This window comes from Coccidioides posadasii, chromosome 1, assembly GCF_018416015.2.
Source record: "Coccidioides posadasii str. Silveira chromosome 1, complete sequence".
Taxonomy (NCBI): Eukaryota; Fungi; Ascomycota; class Eurotiomycetes; order Onygenales; family Onygenaceae; genus Coccidioides; species Coccidioides posadasii.
Window position 1 is genome coordinate 3458810 of NC_089407.1, and position 24018 is coordinate 3482827.

The window sequence follows — 24018 nt, forward strand, 5'->3', positions numbered from 1 at the left end:
TAAAAATAAACTCCCAAATGAGCTGCTTATCCATACATCTGCATTCCAAGTTGCGCACTTCACTATATTGGTCAAAGTGCTCTGTAGATTTGGGGCTTTAAGCGGTAAACTTTTCGAGGTTGAGCGTGCGTCAAGCATGTCGAGCAGCTATAGCTCGATGATTTCCTATCCAAATGGAGTGGGTGCTTGACTCACTAACTAATAATTACCCTTGTGCGTATTAAATTGAAGTTGGTGGCTTTGGGGAAATGTCCTTCGGGGCTTGTATCGGGGTGGTGGATGGCTTTGGTCGATATGCTTGTCCTTGTCGTGGTGGAAGGTCTGGTAACTAACGCCTGTAGCGGCCCTTACCAATGGGCAAATCGTTGCTTGCCTGCACCACACCTTCACTGATGCTAATAATATGACATCTTGGTGGCAAAAAGACCAGAGCCCACCTTTGGAAACTCCGGGTTTGAAATCGACACCCGCGCGGAACCCTAGTCGAATATCCACGGCTTTTCCGTTTCATTGCGAGTTTAAAAAATGAACCCAATCATTGGTCTCCGCGGGACGTCCAGTGAGGAAGTGCGGCATCCCTATCTGGACTCCGTGCTCCGTACGTATCCCGGTTCATAACTGACTCTCCTTTGGGAACCCCCGGCATTTACGCAGTGACGTAACGAAACCAGCTCTTCGCTCACGATGCAAGGTTCCTACGGAAAACTTGAGGGCGGCTGCCGGACTCGCCCCTAACGATGATGCCTTCCGATACCCTTTTTGGAGCGCCGACCACTACGGTCGATTGCTCACCAGGGCGAAAGATCGACATTTACCTTTTTTTCTTTCAATCTGACATTAGTGCCTCTTAAAGGCCCCATTGAGGACATTGTGTGTACGGAGTACTCACAAGGGATATCGTGCTCGCACCCATTATCAAAGATAAAAATCTTGGTGCGGTAACGACTTCATTCCCCGTGGGGGAACGAGGAACACGCCCTGAAATCTTCTGACTGACTGACCCCAACGTCACTCTTCGTATGCTTTTGGGCTTTGATTCTTTTTTCCAAGACGTCACCAAACATAGCTCACAGAAAGGTCGTTCGAGCAGACGAGGTGAGAGATCATGTGCCTACAATTAGGGCACATTACGTCTCCCCCCATACATATAATTCTTTGGTTGAGTACAGGGCATGGACTGAAGGACACATAAATTCCATTCAAAATATAACTGCCTGCATTACCCCACAGTATCCACAGTACTCAAAACAGCTACAAGCAAGATTGTGGAAAAGGCAAGTAAACAAAAGAATCGCCTGTTTCATTGCAGCATTCAAGCGATCTCTCATGCTGGAGTGACCAGATCTTACAATCCCTAAAGTCTGTTCGTGTGAAACTACTGAGCAGGTAGTTTCTGGCCCCCGGGAACAAGACGTTGAAAGACACCTTTGGGGTCATATTTCTTTGCTACCTCATGCAGTTTCGCCACGTTCTCATCTCCATAGCTGGCAATAGCTGGCTGGTCATATGCGGAGAATGTAAGCATGCTGCTCATTGGGCGATTAGCTTTCTTTATCCATATTATTACTACAGTCTCGTTCGAGACATGAATTTCATTCAATTGTCCTTACATAAGTGGATGAAGCACTTTGCGGCTTTTAGCAAACTCAATCATCGACTCGACGAATTCTTTGTGCGCAGGGAAAACATCGGGGGCGTCCTCAGGATTGTTAAACGTCACACCGAAGTAGATGACTGCAGGGTTGTGTCAGCTCCAAGATCAGTTCCATGCGAGTTCATGCCACAGATATGTTTTCTTGGATGAAGAATATATGATAAGATACTTACTTCCCAACGTTTTATCCTGCGGGCCCTTTTCCAAGCCGAGCGCATTTCCACCCTTCTTTACTCCTTCTTCGATTTGTCGGGGAGTGATTGGCATCTTCGCATGGCTTCCGAAAAATCCAGGCACATCTTTATACTTTTGGAGCCACTGACGATATTTGAACCAGACATCCTTGTAAAATTGCTCATCAGCGTATACTGTGAACACTCGCTGCTCCTGGCTATATTCCACGTGGTTAGCTAACCTGGATGGAGGTGGTTGAATCTCATTTGGAAGAAGTGTCACGATAGACGAGCAAAGGTAAACGTGACTTGACTTACACAAGTCCATTTGGAAATCCGTCGTTAAGCTCAGTAGCTAGATCACCGTAGGTTCTTCTCTTGAGAGTGCTCTTTGAATGTGGAACTTTGAGCCATGGCTGCATGATCTCTGGGAGCTCGTCTACCGCATCGTTATACGCAACCAGGATCGTGGCAGAGGTCTCATTGGCGTTGCCATCGAAAGCATATTGAGGAAGGGCGTGCGTGTTGACATCGTCCACCGCCTGATGAACATGGTAGTCGTAGATAACATCAGCAAGCTGGTCGAGGGATGTTTCAGGGTAGGTAACTTGGCCGCCGTAGAGACCAGTGGTCTTGAATATAGACAAGTCATAATGTGTAACGACGCCAAAGTTGTTATTGCCGCCCTTGAGCGCCCAAAAGAGGTCAGGGTTGCTAGTTGCACTTGCGTTAACAACTTCACCACTGGCAATAACAACCTCATAGTTCAAAATGTTGTCAATCATCAGACCCTCACGGTTTGAGAAGAATGAGACACCAGCACCGACCCCCATCCCCAAGCCAACTTTGGAGAACCTTCCGATGACAGCTCCGACATTGTGAGGATCCAGTGCCTCAAAAACATTACCAAGTGGCTGCCCGGCTCCAACACGGATGTAATTATCTTCAAGGTGAACGTCTGACGAATTCAACCAAGCTAACGACATCATGATGCCATCATGGATATTAGCAGCTCCTGGGATGGCGCTATGTCCGGCCCCTTTGACGGCAAACTTGCATTCGTTTTCCCCGAGGAGGGTGACTGCCTCAGAAACACGGGCTGTTGTGTCTGGGAGAAAGACACAGTTTGGATCCAAAACTGCAGTCGAGGCTATATTTTGTTCAGATCTCAGGTTATACAAATGGCACGGGGAAGGAACTAACACCAGTAGTCCTTATTTTCAAATTCCCAAGTTGAAGATCCACTAGCGAAGACATTCTTTGGAAGCGCTTTGGAGAGGATCGAACACTGCGTAGGGGATAGTTAGCCATACGGCTACAGACTTCGCTAGGACCTATACTCACACATTCTTGGGGTGGTGCCGCTCTCACAAGAGAAGCGAAGGCGCCACAAGCGACAGTGGCGATAAGAGTAGAAGAAATCATTCCGTAAAACAGTCTGACCAAAAGAAAACAGATTTGCATATACGTTTTGTATATACTCTAGTTTGAGTAAACAGATAGAAGTATTTCCAACGACACAACAAGGAGAGCCACCCAGCTACCTACATATATAACAGGGACAAACGCGAAATGCGAGATTGTTTGGCAGCTGAGGACCGGTTTCAAGGTCAGCTGGCGCACGGTACGCCCTGTGTATACGACCAAAGAGAACATATGCGCAAAATATAAGCCCTATCCATGAGCCACACGCGCCTTTGCCAGGGACATGGCCTGGATTCGATGGGCTGTTAAAATTGAAGATCCAACTAGAACTTTGGGACATTCTGCTTGCGTAAATATAACTCCGTATATGTGCCTGGTTGATGGGTCGCGCAAGCTCGTCATCCGCATTGGATAGCTTCACGCTGCCGAGAAGCCTTGCAGGGAAGAGGGCAAGTTTCTGGAACGCGGTGGCTGACAGAAAACGAGGGTAAGTAGATCCTTTCCACAAGCGAATTGCTATGACACCGAGCAAGTAAGGTTAAGGTTGCTTGCGTATTGCTTTTGCAGCTGTTATAGCTGAGTTCAAGCACTCGAACACGTTTCTGAAGCGAAGAGAATGGAGCGGAAGAAACGGATTGTGGCCCATCTACGGAGCACAAAGTGCTGGTTGAAGATGTGATCCAGATTGCCTCGCCATAAAGATTTCGATAATTCGAGGTGGAAGGCTTGATAATAGGTATACTGTTTCGTCAATCGTTTCCGATGTTGTCTTGTCTTGCAGAATCATAAGCCACTTGATACATTCCTGACCGATGCACATGCATAATATCCGGCTGTTGAATCAAAGTAGGGAAGATAGCCATTTTTGGCAACACTCTGTTTGAAACTCTCAGGCATGGAGTGGGAAAGATGTTTTTCTCCGCTATCAAAGCTACCCAACGTCCATAAGCTCTCGGATGGCGGGCTTTTCCCTTAGATCCGGTTTCGCAATCCTTGTCACTCCACGACATTGAGGACTTTATCCTGCAAGATCTGAGTAAAAAGGTTGCTGCAATACCGGAGATTATAGTTGTTGATTGGTGAATGGGTGCTCATCATCAGACTTTCCAGGCAGCGTCATTCTTGATACGAGGGACGGCAGCGGGCGGAAGAACCGTTGCCTCATACGAGCCCTAAGCTCATACGTAGTCCGGGGACCTCCGGACAGATGTCACAGAGGAACTCACTCTTCACTGCTGGAAAGGAATGCTGGGTGCAGGAGTAAGAAGAGCTCAAGCCCAAGTTAACCATACCGCCACAACAGGAGAGCGATGAGATGCCGGCTATCTTGGCACAGGGGTCACCTGGAGCGAGACCTCTTAGGGATGTTCTCTCTTTGCTTAATGATAACACTTGAGCTCCATTTTTGGATCTCACGAAAGGTCACGTCACCTTGCATAATAGTCCTGGGGCCAGCTTGTTGTGGCCAAGAGACGAAGACCCCAAGTTGCTGGTAAGGGTCTGCATTTGGCAGTGATGAACCAGATCCGAAGATGCAGAAGGGCGGGGCGGGGCTGGGAAGAAGGAGCTGGAGCTGTTGATCCGATGAACAGTGGCGGCAGGGTTGCCCCCTTGGCAAACGGGCGGAAGAAACAAATTGATTCTACCCCGTACTCCGTAGTACGGAGGAGTTGAATGGTCTGGACTGATTGGTGCTTGGCTTCTAAATATTCCTTTACTCTGAGTGGTCAGGAAGTGCCTACAGACCCACTGAACTCAGCTATAATTGTTGCAAACCTAAATTCGTGGAAGCTTATTGGCCTTGGAGCTGGGTCTTGGCGACGGAATCACGGAGTCACATGATTTAGAGCGTTTCGGGAGGCGGAGAAATATAAAGACCGGCATTCCGGATTAGGTCCATCTCCATTGCTTGCATCTGATCTAGCGGATCCCGCCTTGGGTACTCTAGACGTTTAGCTCCTCCATATATGGCCTCTAGGCCCAGCATTTCTTTTGCATTGAACTGGAGAGGACAAATGATTTAAATGCACATATCCTATGAGGCGGAAAGCTGGGGATATGAATAATGGCAATGTCGTCAAATGGTAGAACTTCCTCCTTGCAAGGTACCAATCCCTCAGCGTTGACTACCTTGGGGTAATTGCAAATAGAAAGTATGGCGTGGCTGAATTACATTCGAAATGTACACTTTCCAAATCCATGTGAATTGTGAGGATACGTTGCGTGGACCCGGAGCCCTTATGAGTCTTCCCGTATCCCGGTTAAGAAAGGAGGCTCTATGGACGAATTAATGTAGGGCCGATATACAAAGTCTGTAGTACGTCGTATGGCGAATACATTCATTTCAGTATGTGTGATGAGCCGCCTTTCTAAGTTGTTGTTTCTTGTGATGTTACTCTCCAGGGAGGTTCAAGGCGCATTCGGACACAATAGCTGAAGACCCTGTGCTGAAAGAATTTTTCTGAGTAGAAGACCACTTATCAGCGTGATTTGCTCTCCACTAATTGAATGTATAATATAGTTGTTGGGTCTCTGTTTTATTTGAATTCGAGTGGCAAGGAACTCAGGGGAAATTGCAAGGTAGAAACCTTCGGCCTGGTAATTATGCCGTGTACAGAGTAAAGAGTACCTGACCACTACTCCGTACTGATCTACGTTATGTAGAGCATGTTCAGACTGCCATGTGCCACTGAAAAGACTGGTAGATGCGCCTGTTGTTGATTGGCAGTCTGTTGCTCGTTGGCTGCATCTTCCACTAAGGAACCTCGGCATCGGAAGTCCAAAAGCCTGACTACCGAATTAAGCTTTCCACCCGCATTTCGTCCATCTCACCTCCGGCTCTCCCTCTCGAAGCTCCAACCCCCAAGGTTCTTTTTTCGTGGCTTCTTGATCTGTATCGTTTCCTTGAAAATTTCATTACATTTGCCGATTCAGGGCGCGATACGGCCTGCTAAGCTGGTGTATGAGGCCAATAGACACGATGGGGCGGGAATTGCACCATGTGCCAGAATCGCAAAAGGACCGGCGGAGGAAGACCCGTTTCTTGCGACAACCGACGAACAGGAAACCACTTTCGGGCCGTTTAATTCTTGATCATAGAATAAAAGGCGATATTGGTGTGCTTTCCGATGATTTGGTTCTTGACCTTTTCCCTCACTTGAATACAAGCGGTACGTTTTGGGCAACCTGTGTGCAGTTTTGTGGAGATCAGGGGACTGGAAATTCTGACATTGATTCGTGAATCCAAATGCAGGAAATATTCCCGATACATTATACGTGGCTGTGGCTCCATGGATACCGCGATTTTCTGCGGTCGAGGATATCACTTGGACAATCATCCCGGTTCGCACCCAGTTCAACGATAAGTCAAAGGCTGCTACCACGATATCGCATTCGACTGTGCATTTTCCAGTCACTGGAAATTCCATTCAGTCCTTTCTCCAAGCTTTGCAGACTGTTGACCCGCCGAGAAACTCGCTCCTTGCACATCGTGGAATCGAAATTTACATTTTGGACGTTGCCCCTCTTCATCTTGATACTGTCTATGTAACGGTTGAGAAAAATCTATTGCGCGATTTTGATGAAGTGCAAAGCCGATTCGGCGGCGGATTCAATGGTGAAAGTGGTCGTCTATGGACAAAAGGGAAAGCGAACTCGCTTGTCCCAGTTCGAGTAGCGGAAACGAACTCAAAAGAGGCACGAACGGAGAGAGAAGAACGGCTGATGGCCGCTGTTAGAGGAGCACTGTCTGCTCAGAAGATTCTACACGCGGGTGATGTTATGCCGCTTCCCTTGCCTCCTCACCCAATCACCCATAACCCTCTTCCTCCAGCGAGAATATCCTTCTGTGAGCCCGTTTCGCAGGGCTTTCTGGTCCCCACAACCAAAGTTGTGCTCATCCAAAGTCGGTCGCAGCAGCAATCTCGGACTACTAAAGGCTTAACATCCCCCCGATTTAACCTTCTAAATCAGGTCGCGGAAGATGAAGGGGAAGACACAAATGAGCAATTTTACTCCGCGGCTGAGGACAGGCCAGTAGAGAGTGGCACGGATTTCGAAAGCGCAAGTCCACCAGACGAGTCAGATACGGATGCATCTGTTCATAGTCTAAGTGAAATGTCTGATGATTCATTGGATGACATGATTTCGCTGGCCGCTCCTGAGTTGCCTCAGCAGCCCTCTGGGGTGATGTCGGTCTTGTCATCAGCGACTCCTCGACCGGGCGGAAAGCGATACGATGTCCACACTCCGGGATCGGTTCTCTCTGGCTTTACATCCGGTACTGCACGCCAGGGAAGACTCGGAGGGAAAGTTTTCCGTGCGGAATGCCTTTTGGACAAAATTTCGAACGAGATTCTCCACCCAAAACCACGAGATGACGATGACATAGAGGCATTTGTGTTCGTCGATGTGCAGGCTCTTGTGAAAATTGGCTGCTTTTCTGGGGATTGGGTTCGAATTGAAGCTTCTGGGGAGCCCCAGCGCAATATGCTCGCCTCCTTGAAGTTTGGAAGTCTGAATGGATTGGGAGAAACCGGAGAATCCGACGACTGGAGGATCGCGAAAGTCTACGGAATTTCGGGGCTTTCACCACCCAAATTGCGCTACTCGATAAACCACGATAGACGATCAAGCATCTCACACATGCCCTCTCATAGTTTGACACCTACCGTTTTGGTTCCACCTATTCTGCTTCATAACATGCAGAATCCTAAATATCTGAAATTATCACCACTGCCCACGCATACGCCTCACCAACCTCATACAGCCTCGCGGCTTGGTCCAAGCCAGCAAAAAGGTGGTTCCACCAAGGCACCTCCGGTCGCTAAAGAAGTTACGTTGTTAAAGATTTCGACACCGCTCTCTATGAATAGAGCATTACAGCCTGCACTTTTCGGGGCTCTAAAGCGCCATTTCGAATTGAAACGACGCTTAGTCAAGAGCGGTGATATTGTCGGCATTAGTGTGGACGAGGGATTGGGAAAAACCATCTTCTCAACGAGCAAGTCACCCGAAGCTGCTGGTCAGGATGAGGAATTAATGGCGCAACTTGAATTTTCCTCTGATTCTGCCTCTTGTACACCAAGCGGAGCAAAGAAAATTGGAGTTGCTTGGTTCCGGGTCAGTCATGTTGCAACGCCAACCGGAGAGACTGCCGATGTTTTAGAACAAGAACAGTGGGGTGGTGTGGCGATAATTGATTGTCTCAACACCAGGATGGTCCAAGCTGGAAGCGAGATCGGCACTGTGCCAAAAACTCACGGAAACACTTGGGAGTACTGGCTGGGTGTGAAGTCACTCCCACGTTCCAATACTGAACAGCCAGGGGTTCGCGGAACTTTAATGGAGCCGCCGAGGAAACATATTTCTCAAACACAGCGGCGAGTACGGGATCTTATAGCTGCAGCTACGAGCCCTCGAGCTATTCAGCTTGGCATGAAACCAGTCGTCATCCTTTTGACTTCTACGCAGCGGAGTATTGGGAAATCAACAGTTGCACGCAATGCATGTGCAGATATAGGCCTCCACACTTTCACAATTGATGCTTACGATATCCTTGCGGAAGGTGGAGCGAACGGTGGAGATGTGAAAACCGAAGCATACTTAAAAGCGAGGGCAGATAGAGCCTTTGCATGTGGTGCAGACTGTACGGCTCTTCTAATTCAACATATTGAGGTTTTGACCGCGGATAGGATGGTCACAGCGATGAAAGAAATTGCTACTGATGCTAGAGCCGTCATTGCGACCACTACAGATGTGGAGAAAATTCCGGAGGGAATTCGAAGCTTGTTCACACATGAATTGGAAATGACCGCTCCGGAAGAAAAGGAAAGAGAGGGCATTCTCCAGAACGCCGTCGCAGATTTGGGCGTGAGACTTTCCCCCGACGTAGATCTTTCTTCGGTTGCGGTGAAAACAGCTGCGTTGGTCGCTGGTGACTTAGTCGACGTGGTCGAAAGAGCGGTGGCTGCACGGACGCTCCGGCTGGAGAAACTTGCTGAAGCTGCTGCCTGTAGCCCTGAAGGGTCGAAGGCTACGGTTATAGATGTTGAGATTTCCGGCGGGGACGCGGCGCGATGCGTCACGAAGGCTGACTTCGATGCAGCTGTCGATGCCGCCCGTAAGAACTTTGCTGATTCCATTGGCGCTCCGAAGATTCCTAATGTCACATGGGATGACGTTGGTGGTCTGACCAATGTAAAAGATGCTGTGATGGAGACTATTCAACTGCCTCTGGAACGACCGGAGCTCTTCGCAAAGGGAATGAAAAAGCGGAGTGGTATATTGTTTTACGGCCCTCCTGGAACTGGAAAGACATTACTGGCCAAGGCCATTGCCACCGAATTTTCCCTCAACTTCTTCTCCGTTAAGGGCCCGGAGCTGCTTAATATGTATATTGGAGAGTCGGAAGCGAACGTCCGACGTGTGTTCCAGCGTGCAAGAGACGCACGGCCTTGCGTTGTTTTCTTCGATGAGCTCGACTCAGTTGCGCCCAAGCGTGGCAACCAAGGTGATAGCGGTGGTGTTATGGATCGTATTGTCAGCCAACTGCTTGCCGAGCTTGATGGTATGAGCAGCGGTGACGAAAATGGCGGTGGCGTTTTTGTCATTGGTGCTACTAACAGACCGGATCTCTTGGATGCTGCTTTGCTCCGCCCCGGTCGTTTTGACAAGATGCTCTACCTAGGTGTCTCGGACACCCATGCCAAACAAACCACTATCTTGGAAGCGCTCACTCGAAAGTTTACCTTAGACCCTGATATTTCGCTGGGGCGCATCGCAGAGCGACTACCGTTTACATATACTGGAGCTGATTTATATGCACTCTGTTCTGATGCTATGCTCAAGGCCATCACGCGCCAAGCTTCAGCCGTGGATGAGAAGATCAACGCACTTCCCGGCGGCCCTGTAAGCACAGCATACTTCTTTGATCATCTTGCAAGCCCGGAGGATGTTGCGGTTATGGTAACGGAGGAAGATTTCTTCGCGGCGCAGCAGGAGCTAGTTCCAAGTGTTAGGTATGGGCTTCCATTTTCTGAAATCTACCACATAGGTACTAACCGATTTATACAGTGCAAAAGAACTAGAACACTTCGAGCGCGTGCGCCGTACATTTGAGTCTGTGGATACGGCGAAGAAATCTGATAAAGAGCGAGCGAAACTTGCTCTGACGAATGGTTCGGCTAAAGGCCCCTCGCGTATGAATGGGCTCGCTGTTTCACAAGTTGAGCACCAGCCAGACGGGAAACTAGAAATGCCGAAAGACAATGATGATGACGATGAATATATCATCCGGACCGACCACTTGAAGGAACCAACAGAAAAGGATTATTTCCCCTCATCAGACGCGTCGAAATAAATGGAAATGACATTATATGCACATCAGGATAGTGCGCGCTATACCAGTTGGTGGTTTTATGAGTCCCAAGATTTCTAAGACAATATATACTTGTGTATACCTAGGCGGCAAGATTTATGTTCTCTATGGCAATGTATTGATAATCGAGTTACTTTGTATAAGTTAAACATCCTGTTCCATTGACCAAAGATAGAGTGATTCTGCCAAGATTGTGTCCCCGGTCTGCCACACCTTCTGGAACTCCACCAAAAAGGACCTTTCCGAGTTTAAATTGGAACAAAGTGGCCATCACGTGTCAGCGGCTTGTGTTGGGGCGTTTAATCCCAACCTTAGTTGGGGGTCACTGATGGTCATGACATTGCTTCGAGACTTGGAGGGTGTTTGTCGGTGTATTTATATTAGTTAGTTACAGTGTTTAAAGTTTCTAACTCCCATCTTCCTCCATGTGCTGTTCAATTTCCTGCATAGCTTGATTTCAACCCCCGCCATGTTGTCCCAACTCTCGTCCCTCATACCCTCATTCAGACAATTCTCGCAACCACCAGCTGAACACACCGTCAGGGTCCCCGTCACCGAAACCCATAATGTAGAAACGGCACAGGAGAAGGCCGCAAGGGCTTTGAAACATCTAATCAAACTGAATCATGCGAACTTTTCTATATTGTATAATGGGCTTCTGTTTTATAATCACATGCCACATGTAAGTGACAACCCATCCGTTGAGCAGGGCCAATTCTTACGTGGGATATAGCTGCTCTCGACAGCATATTTGCTTGGCGGAGATTCTGAGCATTTAAATCGGCTGTATGAGTCTGAATCGAAAGAGCTGGAGCAATGGGCTGATTCTCCAGGCGAGATCGGAGACATTGATTGGGGAGAATTTTTGGGAAAAAGAGAGTACCAACGTGCATATTTAGATTTTTTCGAGGATGAAGTTGTGCGCTGTGGGTATGACTGGAAAAAGGTGGCCCAGGAGTACCTCTGCGCACATAAAATGCCTCTGGTTAATTCTTTGATATCTGGTTGTGAGTGAAGCTTTCCTACCTTACAAGTGGCTTATGGCTCTGATCATGGTCATAGTTGGGCACCCGCTTATTCATTTGGGCTATGCGTATGAAATGGATAATCGCGAGGTAGCGATGGAAGCCTTAGCAATGGCTGCATCGTGTTATGGTGACATCCATAAATATCTGGATAACCCATCATACCTACGCTCTGCATCTTCTTACAAGACAACCTCTCTCTTAGAGATCATTAACAGGGTACAGAATGACAAGGCATTTGATGGTCTCTTCGAGACCACAGCAGTGGCCAATTTCGACGTTCTTTTCAAATCCGGTGAAGCTCCGCTCCTAAATCACTGGGCCGCCTGGGACGTTGCCGATGCCACCGAACAATTCGAGGCCATCCAGCGTTTTGCAACTGCATTACTCGTGAATAGTGGTGCAAAACCTCACAATTTCTTCTTCGTTCACCTTTTAACCACCACCCATGCTCTGCGTATCATTTTCCCATCGATCCCCGCCCAGTATCATGTGAACTTGCTTCGGCAATGGTGGCTGCTTGCGTTGGGGCTATACATAGCCGAACTCCGGCCCCAGTTTAACGCTTCAAGCATAAATGCGATCAAAGATTATGACCTTGAAGGAAGGGACTGGAATTGGGTTAGTCAACATGCATTGCACCACAAGATGTCTACATCAGCTCATTATATCAAACCTCTACGAACAATGAGGGAGGCGGAGAAGACTTGGGCAGATCGTGAATTTTTTTATTTACGAGCAGCGCTGAAATTTATTGATGAATTTCAAGGATGGGGTGGTCTATGAAGCAGAGCTATGGTGGGCTATTCGGAGTTTGAGGCGATTACCAGCTTGTACGCCGTCGTCGTCGTCAAATCACTAGGCATACGGAGGACCCTGTGCTTACAATCTTCCAAATTACCATCATAGATGAGAATGAATGGCCCAAACTCAAATCTACCTAGATTCCTACATCTCCATCTCTATATATTTAGATTTACCGAGATTTTTGCATTTCTTTGTATGTGCAGAGTATACTCCGTACAGAGTTTACTCTGTATGAAATTCGTGTAGTTACAACCCGACATTGATTTCCCTATGGTATCAAAACCTTGAAATCCCTTCTCTGTGGGAAACTCTCCTTAGCATCCGCAGAGGTTCTATTCACAAAAACAAACCATAAAATAAAAAAAATAAAAGAAGTAAAAAAATAAAGAGGGTGATAAAAATGTTTGTACTGATGAAAATGGTGTCGGAGCAGTTGCTTTCACGAATCTTCTGTACGGAGTACTACTGATGTTTTCTGTGTTTGCATTGGAAGCTTTGACATGGTATTAACTAACTTGGTGAATCTAGCCATTTTAGGAATAACGAACTAATGTACTCCGTAGTAATTAACGCCTGTTTGGTTTACTCCGTACGAAGTCCTCCAAAGACTGATTAGTGTTGAACTCGCTGTGCATCATAAGCACAATTCACAACACTTTATGTCGGGCCTTTTTGGGTTTCGAATATCCTTTACCTTTACTAACTTCTTGCAGTGCTTCATCCCCACAGAACCGCCTGCTTCACAAATACAATGGTGACGCGATATGCACCAAGGTTGCGGCTGTATGCTGAGTTTCTTCCGAATATCTCCCAGATCGCGGTCTATGTGACGCTGGCCGACTTGCCAAACTCCAGCGAAACCCAAAATATCCTTGAAGTTGTGCCCTCTCGAGATGAGCTTTTGCTTTCAGTCGGTGATCAAAAGCGGTCCCTACGACTTCCCGCTCGTGTGGCTCCCAGTGCACCAAGCTATTTCCCGCTTCAACCGGGAAGTGCTAGCAATATAGACCAAAGGGAATTTTCTTTTCGTCTGCAGGTCGACGAGGGTAACCAATGTTTTCCATCCCGCGATGCATCTACTCCCCAGATTCCGTGGTCTGCCAAACATATGTCTGCGGAAACACGGATAAAATGCCGAGCTTGCGGAAATATCCTCTTGGAACCCCAGGGAGGCAACCGAATGGTATGGAAGGATTTACCAAGTGCAAACTGGGCGGAGTTAATGGATATCTGGCACTGCCATAAGCCGGATTCACATGAAGATGGAGATCATAAAGATAAAGTCACGCATAATGGTCCTATGTCCACTCACAATGAGAGCGCTGCTTCAAAAGGGTATGGTGCTGGGAACCACACTGTATGCCAGGCTGATACAGTGCTTGTTGATGTTATGAACTTCTACGTGACAGAAACCAATGCTATTGGGGTAGAATCCATGGTAAGCAGTGCTTCTTTCCATTTCGCATCACACTTCCTTTCCAAAACAAATGAGAATGATCTCAGCCGTCACATAATAGCTCAATATTTCCTCTGTGGTATGAGAATGGTCTATTGGGATGGGCAGAAAGAAGGAATCTGAATCGGTACCGCTGCTTTGTGGCTCCATAGCTCCATGGTTTAGTTTCCGATACTGCTGCCCAAGATTAAATAAAAATAACAGCGAAATTCCTCCCAGTGTGTTCTTTGAAATGCAATCCCATTCGGGGATGCACAGCAAAAGCAGATTTGAAGTATACAGAAGGGTGAAGGTGAATATTATCCTCATCGTTTACCCTCACGATGTATGGATTTTTTTGCCGCCACCTTTCCTGTATGCTTCGTTATCGCTTTATGTGATACTGAATTGGGTTGATCTGTGTTTCAGGACATGCAATGGTAAAAGAAATCGCTAGCCCGGCCGTATTTCACCTCGGAGTAGACGTTCCCAAAGCTTTGGGGTCCGTGGGATACAAGCTGAGGTACATGTATGCTCCAAGCAGAGGGCGAGCGCTTTGGGTTGGTGGTGGATCTGCAACCCATCCCACGCATCCTCTTTGTCGATGCAATTATTCTCAATCTAAACCAGCCGGTGGAAGTTGCAACCCTTTTTATATATTTAAAATCAAACGGCAGGGGAGGACCATGAGCCCGCGAGTTGAATTTTCTCTTATGGCATTTGTCCTGCTTTTTCCGTAGATTTCCTACCTTCACTTTCCTGACCGCGCTGATATAGTTTGAGGTCGAAAATTTCCTTGTTTCCTTTTTTTTATTTTATTTTTTTTTATTTTTTTTTGGTGACAATAGGCAATCAAAAGAGCACTCCATACTAATGCATAATTTCCTCCCAGGTTCCTCCATTAGATGAGTCAAAGAATGCCGCAGACGCAGAGCGTCAGCGGCGGCAAGAAAAAGAAGAAACAAGCCGCTGCTCGCATTTGCCTGTGCGGTGCACGAAATGCCTAGGAATCGTTGGCCAGATGCAACCGTCGATCAATGGCCTAGTTCTTTTCAAATCGGATTTGATGGCCTCGCGGCCGCTACAGAATAGTTCTGGGGGTGGTGTTTTAGCTAATGACTGCGAAATATACCCGGCTGACATGATTATTTCTGCGGAACTTCTCGAGAAGATTGAGAGAACCGGTGCAAGAAGATATATTCTTCATCGTGATGACAATAGTGCTACAAATAATGGAATACTGGTAAGATCACCCTGAAATTCATTGATGATACCACCATTGACTGTAAAATTCGCAGGTTTGGATATTCAACCCAGACATCCGCTATTCATATCTCGACAGCGATGTCTCCAATGGCTCTCCTAGCGGCGGCAACGAATGCAAGAATAATGACTTAGCAACAAGCGCCCAGCGAGCTTTGAAGTTATTTTATCAGCACACTAGCGATATCCAGACACTGTTGAACCCGGAAAGCGGTACCCCATCCTCGGCGTCCTTGGAGGAGCTTCCACTCCCAGCACACATTTATGAACAGACAGAAAGTCTACTAAACAGCAGGACTACGTTGCTCCCGGAGTCAGCACGAAAGTTTAGGGAGTGGACGGTAGGCTTATTCCATGTTTTTGAAGAGCCATATTCCTCTGAATAGCGCTAGCTTTTCATTGCTGCCGATAGAAGGGTTAATCGTTCTACAAAAAATATGTAGACTGAGATGGCGACAGCAACAATACATATTTGACAGCCGTTACGAGAGAACAAAGAGCCTGTTTGCAATTTTATCCCCTTCAGACAATATAGTGGCCAGCACGGACCGGTCACCGCAAAATACAAACGCCAGCCTTGGAATGAGCTTTGGGAAACCTCTTCGATCTTACCCAGCCATGTGAAATAGCTAGCCATCCACTTCTGCTCTCGAAACACGTTGATGTGCGGTGTTATTTCCCTGCGCTATGACGGCCTCGGAGCTGAGACGGTCTCAGGGCACGCATCAAGCCTCGCTTGTCGTTTAGGCAACCGTGTGGTCGATGAGTGCGCCCTAAATGATATCAAAACGAATGACCGAATGAAAGAAACGGAAAATTATGAATGTTGAGATGGCATCGGTACTGCTTTTGCATGGATTCCATTGTTGGTTTAAATCAAGATTACAAGTGATCCTCGGCATGGAATTTCTTCTGAAAAAAAACTCATTCTCCGATGACATATTCACAGCCCTCGTATCCTATCCATACTTCATGTAACTGACCTGCGTCCACGTCGATCCTAGAACCTGGCCCGTACATTTTCTTCGCGCCACCGTCTTTCGGAAAAGCGATTGTTAACGTGCCATGCCGAATTAAGTGAGTGGTGAGACCGTTATGGGAATGCGGGGGATAATACGTGTCTCTGCGGTACACATAGGGATGTGTCAGATTGTGGCTGTCCGGTTCACTACATGTAAATTTTGAGGAACATACGGCTCATCTCTCCATGTAAACACAGTGCTAAATCCCCAGGAACGGACAAGGTTCTCGTCTTGTGCACGAGCAGAACTCGTCATGATGTCCAACTCAACCTTTTTGCAATATAACGAAATGGATATTTTTACAGTTGGTTACTCTGCTCGTTGATTCCCTAGGTCCCTCGCAAAAACGGAATAATTCCATGGAGACCGTTCATGAACGTTGATGGCCTGGGGTTCCAATCAAGCTAAGCATCACATGACGTTGATGCAGGGATCCAATGGGCAGTCGAATCCGACCGGTTCCAGTCGCTCGGCGCAACCCTATTTTGATGTCCGTCTTCTCCTTCGTGGCGTTACAGCGAACTAACAACGCCCTTCTTTGGCTTTCATGCGTGCTATCGGGGGCGAGCTGTCAGTGAGCAGCCGACATACTACTCTTGGAATTGGTTCACTAACGAAATCTTCTGATAGTCTATTATCACTGCTTTTGCTGTCAGCACATCTCACGCCTTCCGCAATTAACCCCAGGACCGAAGGAAGATGTTGAGATAGACGGCTTTTACGCAGATATGACGCTGATCTCCATGTCAAAGTGGCCTATCTGAGTGGGATATTTACATATCTGATACGAAAGTCAAATTTACGTGTCAAACCAAGCGGGTTGGGCACTTGGCTGGATGGAGAGAACGGTCTTTGCATCTGGGCTAGTCGTCTCTCCGTCGTTAGGGCCCAAATTCGATAGAAGCCTTAAGATACCATCAGTTGATGCAGGCTATCAACGGGCGCATTACACAGGCCCAGCAGATCGTGATTAACCGACAAATTGGAGCGCCCGCTATTCCTCGGGATTAAACAGTCGTGTAATTCACCCGACAACGAATCCAAAAACCGCGCTTTGGGCATTCTTAGGCCCTCTCTCGCTTGCTGCAGCTCTTGGCTGAGATACGGGTCCGTGCACGATGCGCCAAGGGGGCAACTTCACGCCAACTTTCGGAGATATATCCAACTTTAACAACGATCTTTTGATACCGGAATCTTCACAGCGGTTGATACGCGAATTGCAGAAAACGTCCGACTCGCAAGTCCAACTGAAGCATTGGCCTTGATTTTATCGACGTGTACAAATAAGTACATATATAAAAAGCGAGAGACCCATAGTGGACACTTCGCGCCATTAACCATTCTTAAAAATGTGGAAGTCGCTATCTCATACCTTCATGTCACCGCAATTATTATTATTATTATTATTATTTTTTTTTTTTTTTTTTTTTTTTTTTTTTTTTTTTTTTTAAAAAAAAAGAAAGAAAAAAGACCTTTGTTCAGATATCACAGCACCGGTTCGCTTCATCTTTATTCCAATACAAATTCAGGCTTGCAAAATATCTGATCCATGAGTCCGAAACCTTACGTTGAGATGACGCTGATAACCATCTCCTGCCGGTCCAATCGATTCCCCTGGCACCCTTTCGTTATGTCGCCTTTTGATGGCCTTGGCTCTAGAATTTAACGTTGTGCTGTATTTGTCACCACAGCTGTTGTTAGCATGTTCCTTATTAACATCGATATTGATAGGACCCATACGCATAGCCTATTTAACACTCCGTGCCACATACATGGCAATTCTTCCCGGGAATAACCCAAACCTCCTTGCCACCCGCCTGGCATGTTGGACAGCGTACACCGGGCAGCTGAAGAGATCCTATAAGCATCCAGGATTGAGTACAACATCATTGAAAGGAAGCCATACTGGAGACATCTGGCTGATCTGTGCCCTTACTATTCCTTCTCAGGAGGTGCGGATGAATGTTGACACTGACGAGTCGGAGATGGTCCTTACGTCCGTTCGCGATCGCTGGGGTTATTTCGTCTTCAGATGGGGCTTTTCGAGAATTTTTCTTTTGTTTGCAATGGAACTTTGCCTTGGATCATTCGCGAGCTGCGGCAATCGGCCTCCTTATGAATTATTTTGTACTGGTATGTGGATCAGAGATTCCACATCGCACTCACGAGAGGTTTCTTTTTTTCCCCCTCGATCAACTAAAAAGCAAGTAAGAGTATCACTCTATCCCACGGAGACACCATTATCAGCCATAACTTGGCTTGCTGCAATGCAGCGGAAAAGTGTGTCTATAATTCTAGTCACTTGCAGCACAGCAACTTTACAAAGCATATGATTCCGATCGACTGCGCTGAATATCGAAGGGACCCACGTCGGGCTATAGCGACTGGAGATGCTTTTGCGGAATATTTCATTCAGAATCATTCGCATTGGTCCTCTAATTCACCAACTACATTATGGTTACCACGATTAGAAGATTGGCGTCTTCCCGGTATGTGTCATTCGTTCCACCTGGCTTGACAATCAAGCACGAGGGATATCCCGCTGGCTTTACGAAGTGTTTCTCGGCCGTTCGTACCAAAAAAAACACGAACCAATGTTCTCCAGCTCGACATCAGGCTCCGCATTTTCAGAAGAGTCCGCTCCAAGCCCTGGTGGGATACATAGGCAATCGTGCTATTTACGACTGAAGAAACTCTATTTCAGACCGCCGAGTGGTTGGTGACCCAGCCTCTAGGTGACCTTCCCTTGTTGGCCGAACCATCGAAGCAATCTCGTTCAATAATGCTGCTCCATGAAGTGGAACCATTCCAAGCCATAGTCATGAGAACCTTTTAACCTGAAGAATCTCCGCATTTGGGCGTCTGGATTTGCAGTTGAGCTTTGATTGCCCAACTCCCACCGCACGACAAAATGTATCCATCGGGCTTGAGCTTAATAGACGGCGATTGTCTTGCTTGGTGTGAACCCCAAGGGGAAAAAATAAGGCGATCGTAGGCGCCGAGGTCATCCCGGATCCATTCTCATTACAACATGCTAATGACGTCGGTCCTAATGCGGTTGAAAGTGAAATAATGATCCGATCAATCATTGTTATCGCTTTAATTTTGACAGGGGACAAATAAATTACTGCGGCCACGGGAACGACTGCTTCGATATGTGTTTGAAGCCATTGACGGCTATTCGTTCGCAACAAACTAGCTCAACGCATTGTAACGAGAATAATGTAAGATTTCACGGGGCAAATTCTTTCAAACCCGGGTCAGTTTAGAATTTCTGATGGTTCAATGAACTCAGTATCATACGGAGTCCTCCGTACAGAGTTCGAAATGGAATTCTTGCATGGGGAAGAAAAGTATGATCCAGAAATGTGATGCGTCAACTCATGGCGGTTTGGGTGGTCTGATACTCAACTCCTATTGGGCCTTCTTGGGAGTATACTCCAATGAAACACTGCCGAGAATGACATTCCGTTGGGAGTACGGAGTAGATGGAGAGCAAAGTTGACCAGCTCGTGATGGTTACTCCATCCAATTCACCTTTAAAATTGTGGCTTTTAAATTCTTACATTCCGAAAATCCCTGATTGTATCCATCGCGTATACGAAGGATTGGCCTTTTAAGGGTCCTTGGAGCAGCAGGCGGCGGCTAGATCGAGGTCTTTCCAATAACGACACCACCAGCGTGGGCATTTTTCCGCGGTAATGATGATTGGCATGACTCTGCTTCTCCGCCGCAGTGCATACGAGATCCGCCGAATGACGTACCGCGTGTCAAGGATCGATATGTATGTATATACGGAGGACGCTTGCTCAATCTGCATGTATCCGGACATTTTCCACGTTCTCTCGATCAACTCTGTGGGGCGATTTAGCCGGATCGAGGCAGGATCTGATTGCCAGGCTTCGAAAAGCTTGAACCTTGGCTCTGACAAGCGTCACCTACTTCCCAGTTCGACTTAGTCACATTTTTCCGAGGGCCAGGGGAGACTAAAATGCACGGTTCAGACTGACATGGGGTTCGCTCTAGCCTAAACCATGATTGTTCCTGCACGAAAGATTAAAAATGCCTAAGTGGGACGCCATTTACTCCGTAGATAAGTGTGGAATTAACAGGAATGATGTATGCATCCCAGGCGGATAATGTGACGAATGGTGTACAAAGTTACAGAATATTCGTCAGCATAAGCGAGTCGACTCCGTGGTAGGTCTTTTCTTTGGGCATCCATGCTTATTCAAGTAATCTGTTTCGAGATTTTTACTAAAAGAACGCCTGATGTTGGTGAGCCGTTTGTGTCGAACAAACGGATGAAGCGGAAACCTTGCCGGAGGTCATCCAGTCGCAAACAAGCCCAAGCGGCTAGATCATCTCTGCCAAACTCATCGTCCTTCACTTTAACCCTATTATGCCAGTTAGCTCACGTTCAAAGTTCGAAATGACGTTGTCGTCAAGCTCTGAGATGCACCAGCCCAAAAGAGGAAACCAAACTTTCACCGAAATGGAGTATGGGTGCAGAGTTGAAGGATATCACGGAAGCGCAACCCAGCTTCGCTTCCTTGGTACTAAAAATGCCTCTCAGAGAAGACCTTCGTCGCCCATCGACGTGGCATCCCAGCACATCTCAAAGGCTTTCCGAGCATAGGATCCGTACAGCCCAAACAGATGGGCCGGCAGAGGAAAAACGGAAAATGCGAAAAAAGGGACTGAAGGGTCGAAGGCAGTATGATCTGTACTAACCTTAGGAAAGTCAACTGTTCAATTACACCAGGGGCGCTCGGAAACTGTAACGTCTGGCCGCCAAAATCGGGATCGGCGCTGCTGCAGGTCGTAGTGCGAAGCTTATACTTTGCACTGCCGCTCTCATCGCCGTCACTTTTCGAATGTATACTGTCTTTCGGTCGCTCAGCGTGCAGTTGACAGGATACATAGGGGCGGAAGCTTCTGTCATGCTCGTCTCCTTTCGGGAGCGGGATATTCTGACCTGCATAGACTTGAATTGATAGATGTACGGTATGACGAGACTTTAATCCCCGACCGCTCTCGGGCGATTCTTGTTTATCTGTCCGTTCGGCTCCCCGATATTCTTCTGGCTTCAGTACCCATCCCTTAGAGCGAGCGAACATCCCTTTGTTAAGCATCATGCCCTTATCACAATTCTGCCAATTCAAGGCAGCAATCTGAGCGCCCTGGCGCCAGGAGAACGAAGGGTCAAGATTGGAAGAATTAACTCGCATTCCTGAGGGATACACGCGCATCATGAAATTTTTGTTGTGGTCAAACAGAGCCTTACGCTGATTCTCGTGAGCGTCTTTCAAAGTAGCTTCCGAAAGAGAAAATATGTGAGTAGGTTTAGTTGCCTCTGTGGATGCATCCGAATATTAGCCTTTTTATCGTCTTCATACCTTTTATTAATAAACAACCAGTACAGGACGTGCTTACCAGGCTGACTGAATCCATTAAAAGTGTAGCCACGTGTGTATATCCCAAGCCGACTCAATGCATGCAGGATTTTTACAGGTTTCTTTTTCGCTGCCTGGGATGCCGCGGATTTCGCATCACCTTCTGGAAGGATTGAGACCTCTGTGGCAGCAATTGGTGGTCTAGAGATCTCAGAAAAGGCTACATCTGTTTCTGGCCCGTTGTCGGGGGCCCATTTCACTTTGATTAAGATCTTCTTCCTAAGGGAGTCAGGACTAGGTAAGTGCTTGTAGTCACTCCTTTCCAACTCCGCCGCGAGTTCAGGGGTGAAATCAACGAGCATTCCCTTCCAAGCTTCCATCATGATCTCCACCATGGTCTCCTGTTGCTCATGGCTAGCATGGACTTCCAGACTCACAATGACTGGCAAGTCACTCGTAACGAATGCAGTATCTCTGATGGCATAGCACACATCTCGAAAAGTGACCTCTTTGGTGAGGGTATATCCGTGCAGAACCCGAGGTTCGGGGCGGAGCGGGACAGCCGCAGCCACAGCCGTTGCAGATGTCGTGGCAGCTCTCATTGCGTCTCCAGTTTTATCTTTCTTTAGTCTATCGAGGCGATCTGAGAGTGAATTGAGATTGAAACGTTTCTTACTGTCCATTCTGGTCAAATTTTTGTCCTTTTGCTTCTGTTTCTTTTTGTGCTCGACATCTTCTGAATCAGAAGAGCTAGAGGACGAGAGATCACCATCCCACACGTCAATTTCGAGGCATCTGCACCCCTTCAAGAGGACCTGCTGGCAGTTAGTTGTGGGCCTTTTGCAGCTGCTTTGCATTGACGAGAGATTCATGTGGCTTTTTATTTACGGCTTAGTTCCCAATCGGATACATAAAATGTAAAAGCTTATCTGGAAAGCCGTTGAATCCGGGTCATATGCCGAAACGAAAGAACGGGAATGTTTGAAAAAGGCGGCCAGCAAATAGGGAAAAAGTAGCATGCAAACAAGAGGGAAAAGCATGTACAGAAGAAATCCGGCTGTTCTCCGAATGCGAAGGAAATGTGACTGCTCATATTTTCCTCGTCGCATTTGCCTCCAAACCAGAGGCAAGGTAAGTTGGGGGACCGCGTCGATCAACGTTGCATCACATCGCCAAGGAATCCATCGTATGACGCAAGAAGCCGCAGGAGAGGGGGATATATCTCAATGAATTTTGACAGGTGAAGAATAAGAAAAGTAAAAAGGAAAAGCAGAACAGCCAACAGAAAGGAATGCATTTGGTTGGTTGTCTTGGGTCTGCGGGAAAAACCATACGGAGTAGCCGGCTCCACGCCTCCGAAAGTGCCTCCGTACGCTGATATACCACTGGGATGCGCAGGAGATGGCCGGAAAAGGAGAAGAGGGATTTCGATCAAAAAAATATACGTACATCCTTGTAGACATCGGTGCTGGCTTCACTGTACAGCTGATTTCCGGTCAGGTACGTATTGTGACTCGAGTTTATGAAGTAATTCGTCATTGGCAGTGAGAGATCATCCTCTCTAGCTCCGGGCGGCATTGCAGTTGCGGTGGACATGTATTCCATGAAGGAGTCCAGGGTGGTGAGCACGGGAGCTTTCGCGGGGCTTTGCAGATCAGAGCTATCATCCTGCTGGACGACTCGTAAGAAATGATCCGATGATTCCTCTGTGCTGGAGTTGGAGGACTGCGGATGTATGGAATCGTAGATCTTCTTGAGATGGCCTTGAACAGCGGGCTTGAAAGGGCCAACGGTGTCGGGCAGCAAGTATGGGTGTGCAGATTTCTGGTTCTTCATGTCCTTGGGAGCCATTGCTGCGGACGAGCTGAACTGTAATCAACGGGTAGAGTTGACGAAAGACACCGGATATTATATGGAGGTTGAAATTTTGATAACAATTGCTAGCTAACTCGTCAACATGGAACGACGAGTTGTGTGTCCTTTTGAGCTCTGTGCCCCTCTTCTCCAGCGGCCCCCCGAGCTTTTCACGAGTTCTGGCGGGGTGAATGGTGTCCAGCTGACGCCAAGAGAGGGCTCGACGTGGGCGCGGCCGCTATTTACTGCTCCTTCGCAATATCTCAAGCCGTGAATGTCTCAGGTCCTCGGTGAAAGCGTGTCATCGTTTCTCTGAGACTCAGATCTTTGTCAGTGAAGCGACGCATAACTATCTGTAGAAATGAACCTGAGCTTTTCGCCGAGGAAACGCACTCCTCGAGTTACGTATTTGCAACGCTGACAGAAGACGACGGGTAGGAAGATAATAAAGAATAGGCCTTGAGCCTTGTGTCTTGAGCATACACATGTCACTGAGCCTCCTCCCTCTACTTCCCCAATGTTGCACTGCTTCCTTGGCGTGGTGGCGAGAAGGATTTATATCGCGCTTTTTTGAACACGGCTTTGG

General features: G+C 47.4%; 6 protein-coding genes across 6 annotated transcripts; 3 read left to right on the forward strand and 3 right to left on the reverse strand.

Annotated features, from left to right (window-relative positions):
- Positions 1-1375: 1375 nt before the first annotated feature.
- Positions 1376-3252, reverse strand: D8B26_000997 (uncharacterized protein; the record flags this gene model as incomplete). Its single annotated transcript, XM_066123409.1, has 6 exons — positions 1376-1526; positions 1611-1734; positions 1828-2045; positions 2146-2977; positions 3031-3115; positions 3172-3252. The coding sequence occupies 6 exons, from the start codon at positions 3250-3252 to the stop codon at positions 1376-1378; spliced, it is 1491 nt and encodes a 496-aa protein (XP_065979483.1).
- A 2934-nt stretch (positions 3253-6186) lies between these two features.
- PEX6 (peroxisomal assembly protein) lies at positions 6187-10760 on the forward strand. Its single transcript, XM_066123410.1, has 3 exons — positions 6187-6422; positions 6506-10271; positions 10327-10760. The coding sequence occupies exons 1-3, from the start codon at positions 6215-6217 to the stop codon at positions 10610-10612; spliced, it is 4260 nt and encodes a 1419-aa protein (XP_065979484.1). The 5' UTR covers positions 6187-6214; the 3' UTR covers positions 10613-10760.
- Positions 10761-10965: 205 nt separating this feature from the next.
- D8B26_000999 (uncharacterized protein) lies at positions 10966-12585 on the forward strand. The gene is made up of 3 exons (XM_003070825.2): positions 10966-11312; positions 11364-11637; positions 11693-12585. The coding sequence occupies exons 1-3, from the start codon at positions 11100-11102 to the stop codon at positions 12439-12441; spliced, it is 1236 nt and encodes a 411-aa protein (XP_003070871.2). The 5' UTR covers positions 10966-11099; the 3' UTR covers positions 12442-12585.
- Positions 12586-13213: 628 nt separating this feature from the next.
- Positions 13214-15546, forward strand: D8B26_001000 (uncharacterized protein; the record flags this gene model as incomplete). Its single annotated transcript, XM_003070823.2, has 3 exons — positions 13214-13900; positions 14790-15140; positions 15196-15546. 3 exons carry the CDS (start codon positions 13214-13216, stop codon positions 15544-15546), a joined length of 1389 nt encoding a protein of 462 aa, XP_003070869.2.
- Positions 15547-15989: 443 nt separating this feature from the next.
- Positions 15990-16530, reverse strand: D8B26_001001 (uncharacterized protein). Its single transcript, XM_066123411.1, has 2 exons — positions 16355-16530; positions 15990-16283 (listed from the first exon to the last, which is right to left on the reverse strand). The coding sequence occupies exons 1-2, from the start codon at positions 16435-16437 to the stop codon at positions 16085-16087; spliced, it is 282 nt and encodes a 93-aa protein (XP_065979485.1). The 5' UTR covers positions 16438-16530; the 3' UTR covers positions 15990-16084.
- Positions 16531-20323: 3793 nt separating this feature from the next.
- On the reverse strand, positions 20324-23949 carry D8B26_001002 (uncharacterized protein). The gene is made up of 5 exons (XM_003070822.2): positions 23916-23949; positions 23028-23744; positions 21619-22393; positions 20917-21538; positions 20324-20579 (listed from the first exon to the last, which is right to left on the reverse strand). The coding sequence occupies exons 2-5, from the start codon at positions 23427-23429 to the stop codon at positions 20414-20416; spliced, it is 1965 nt and encodes a 654-aa protein (XP_003070868.1). The 5' UTR covers positions 23430-23744; positions 23916-23949; the 3' UTR covers positions 20324-20413.
- Positions 23950-24018: the final 69 nt, after the last annotated feature.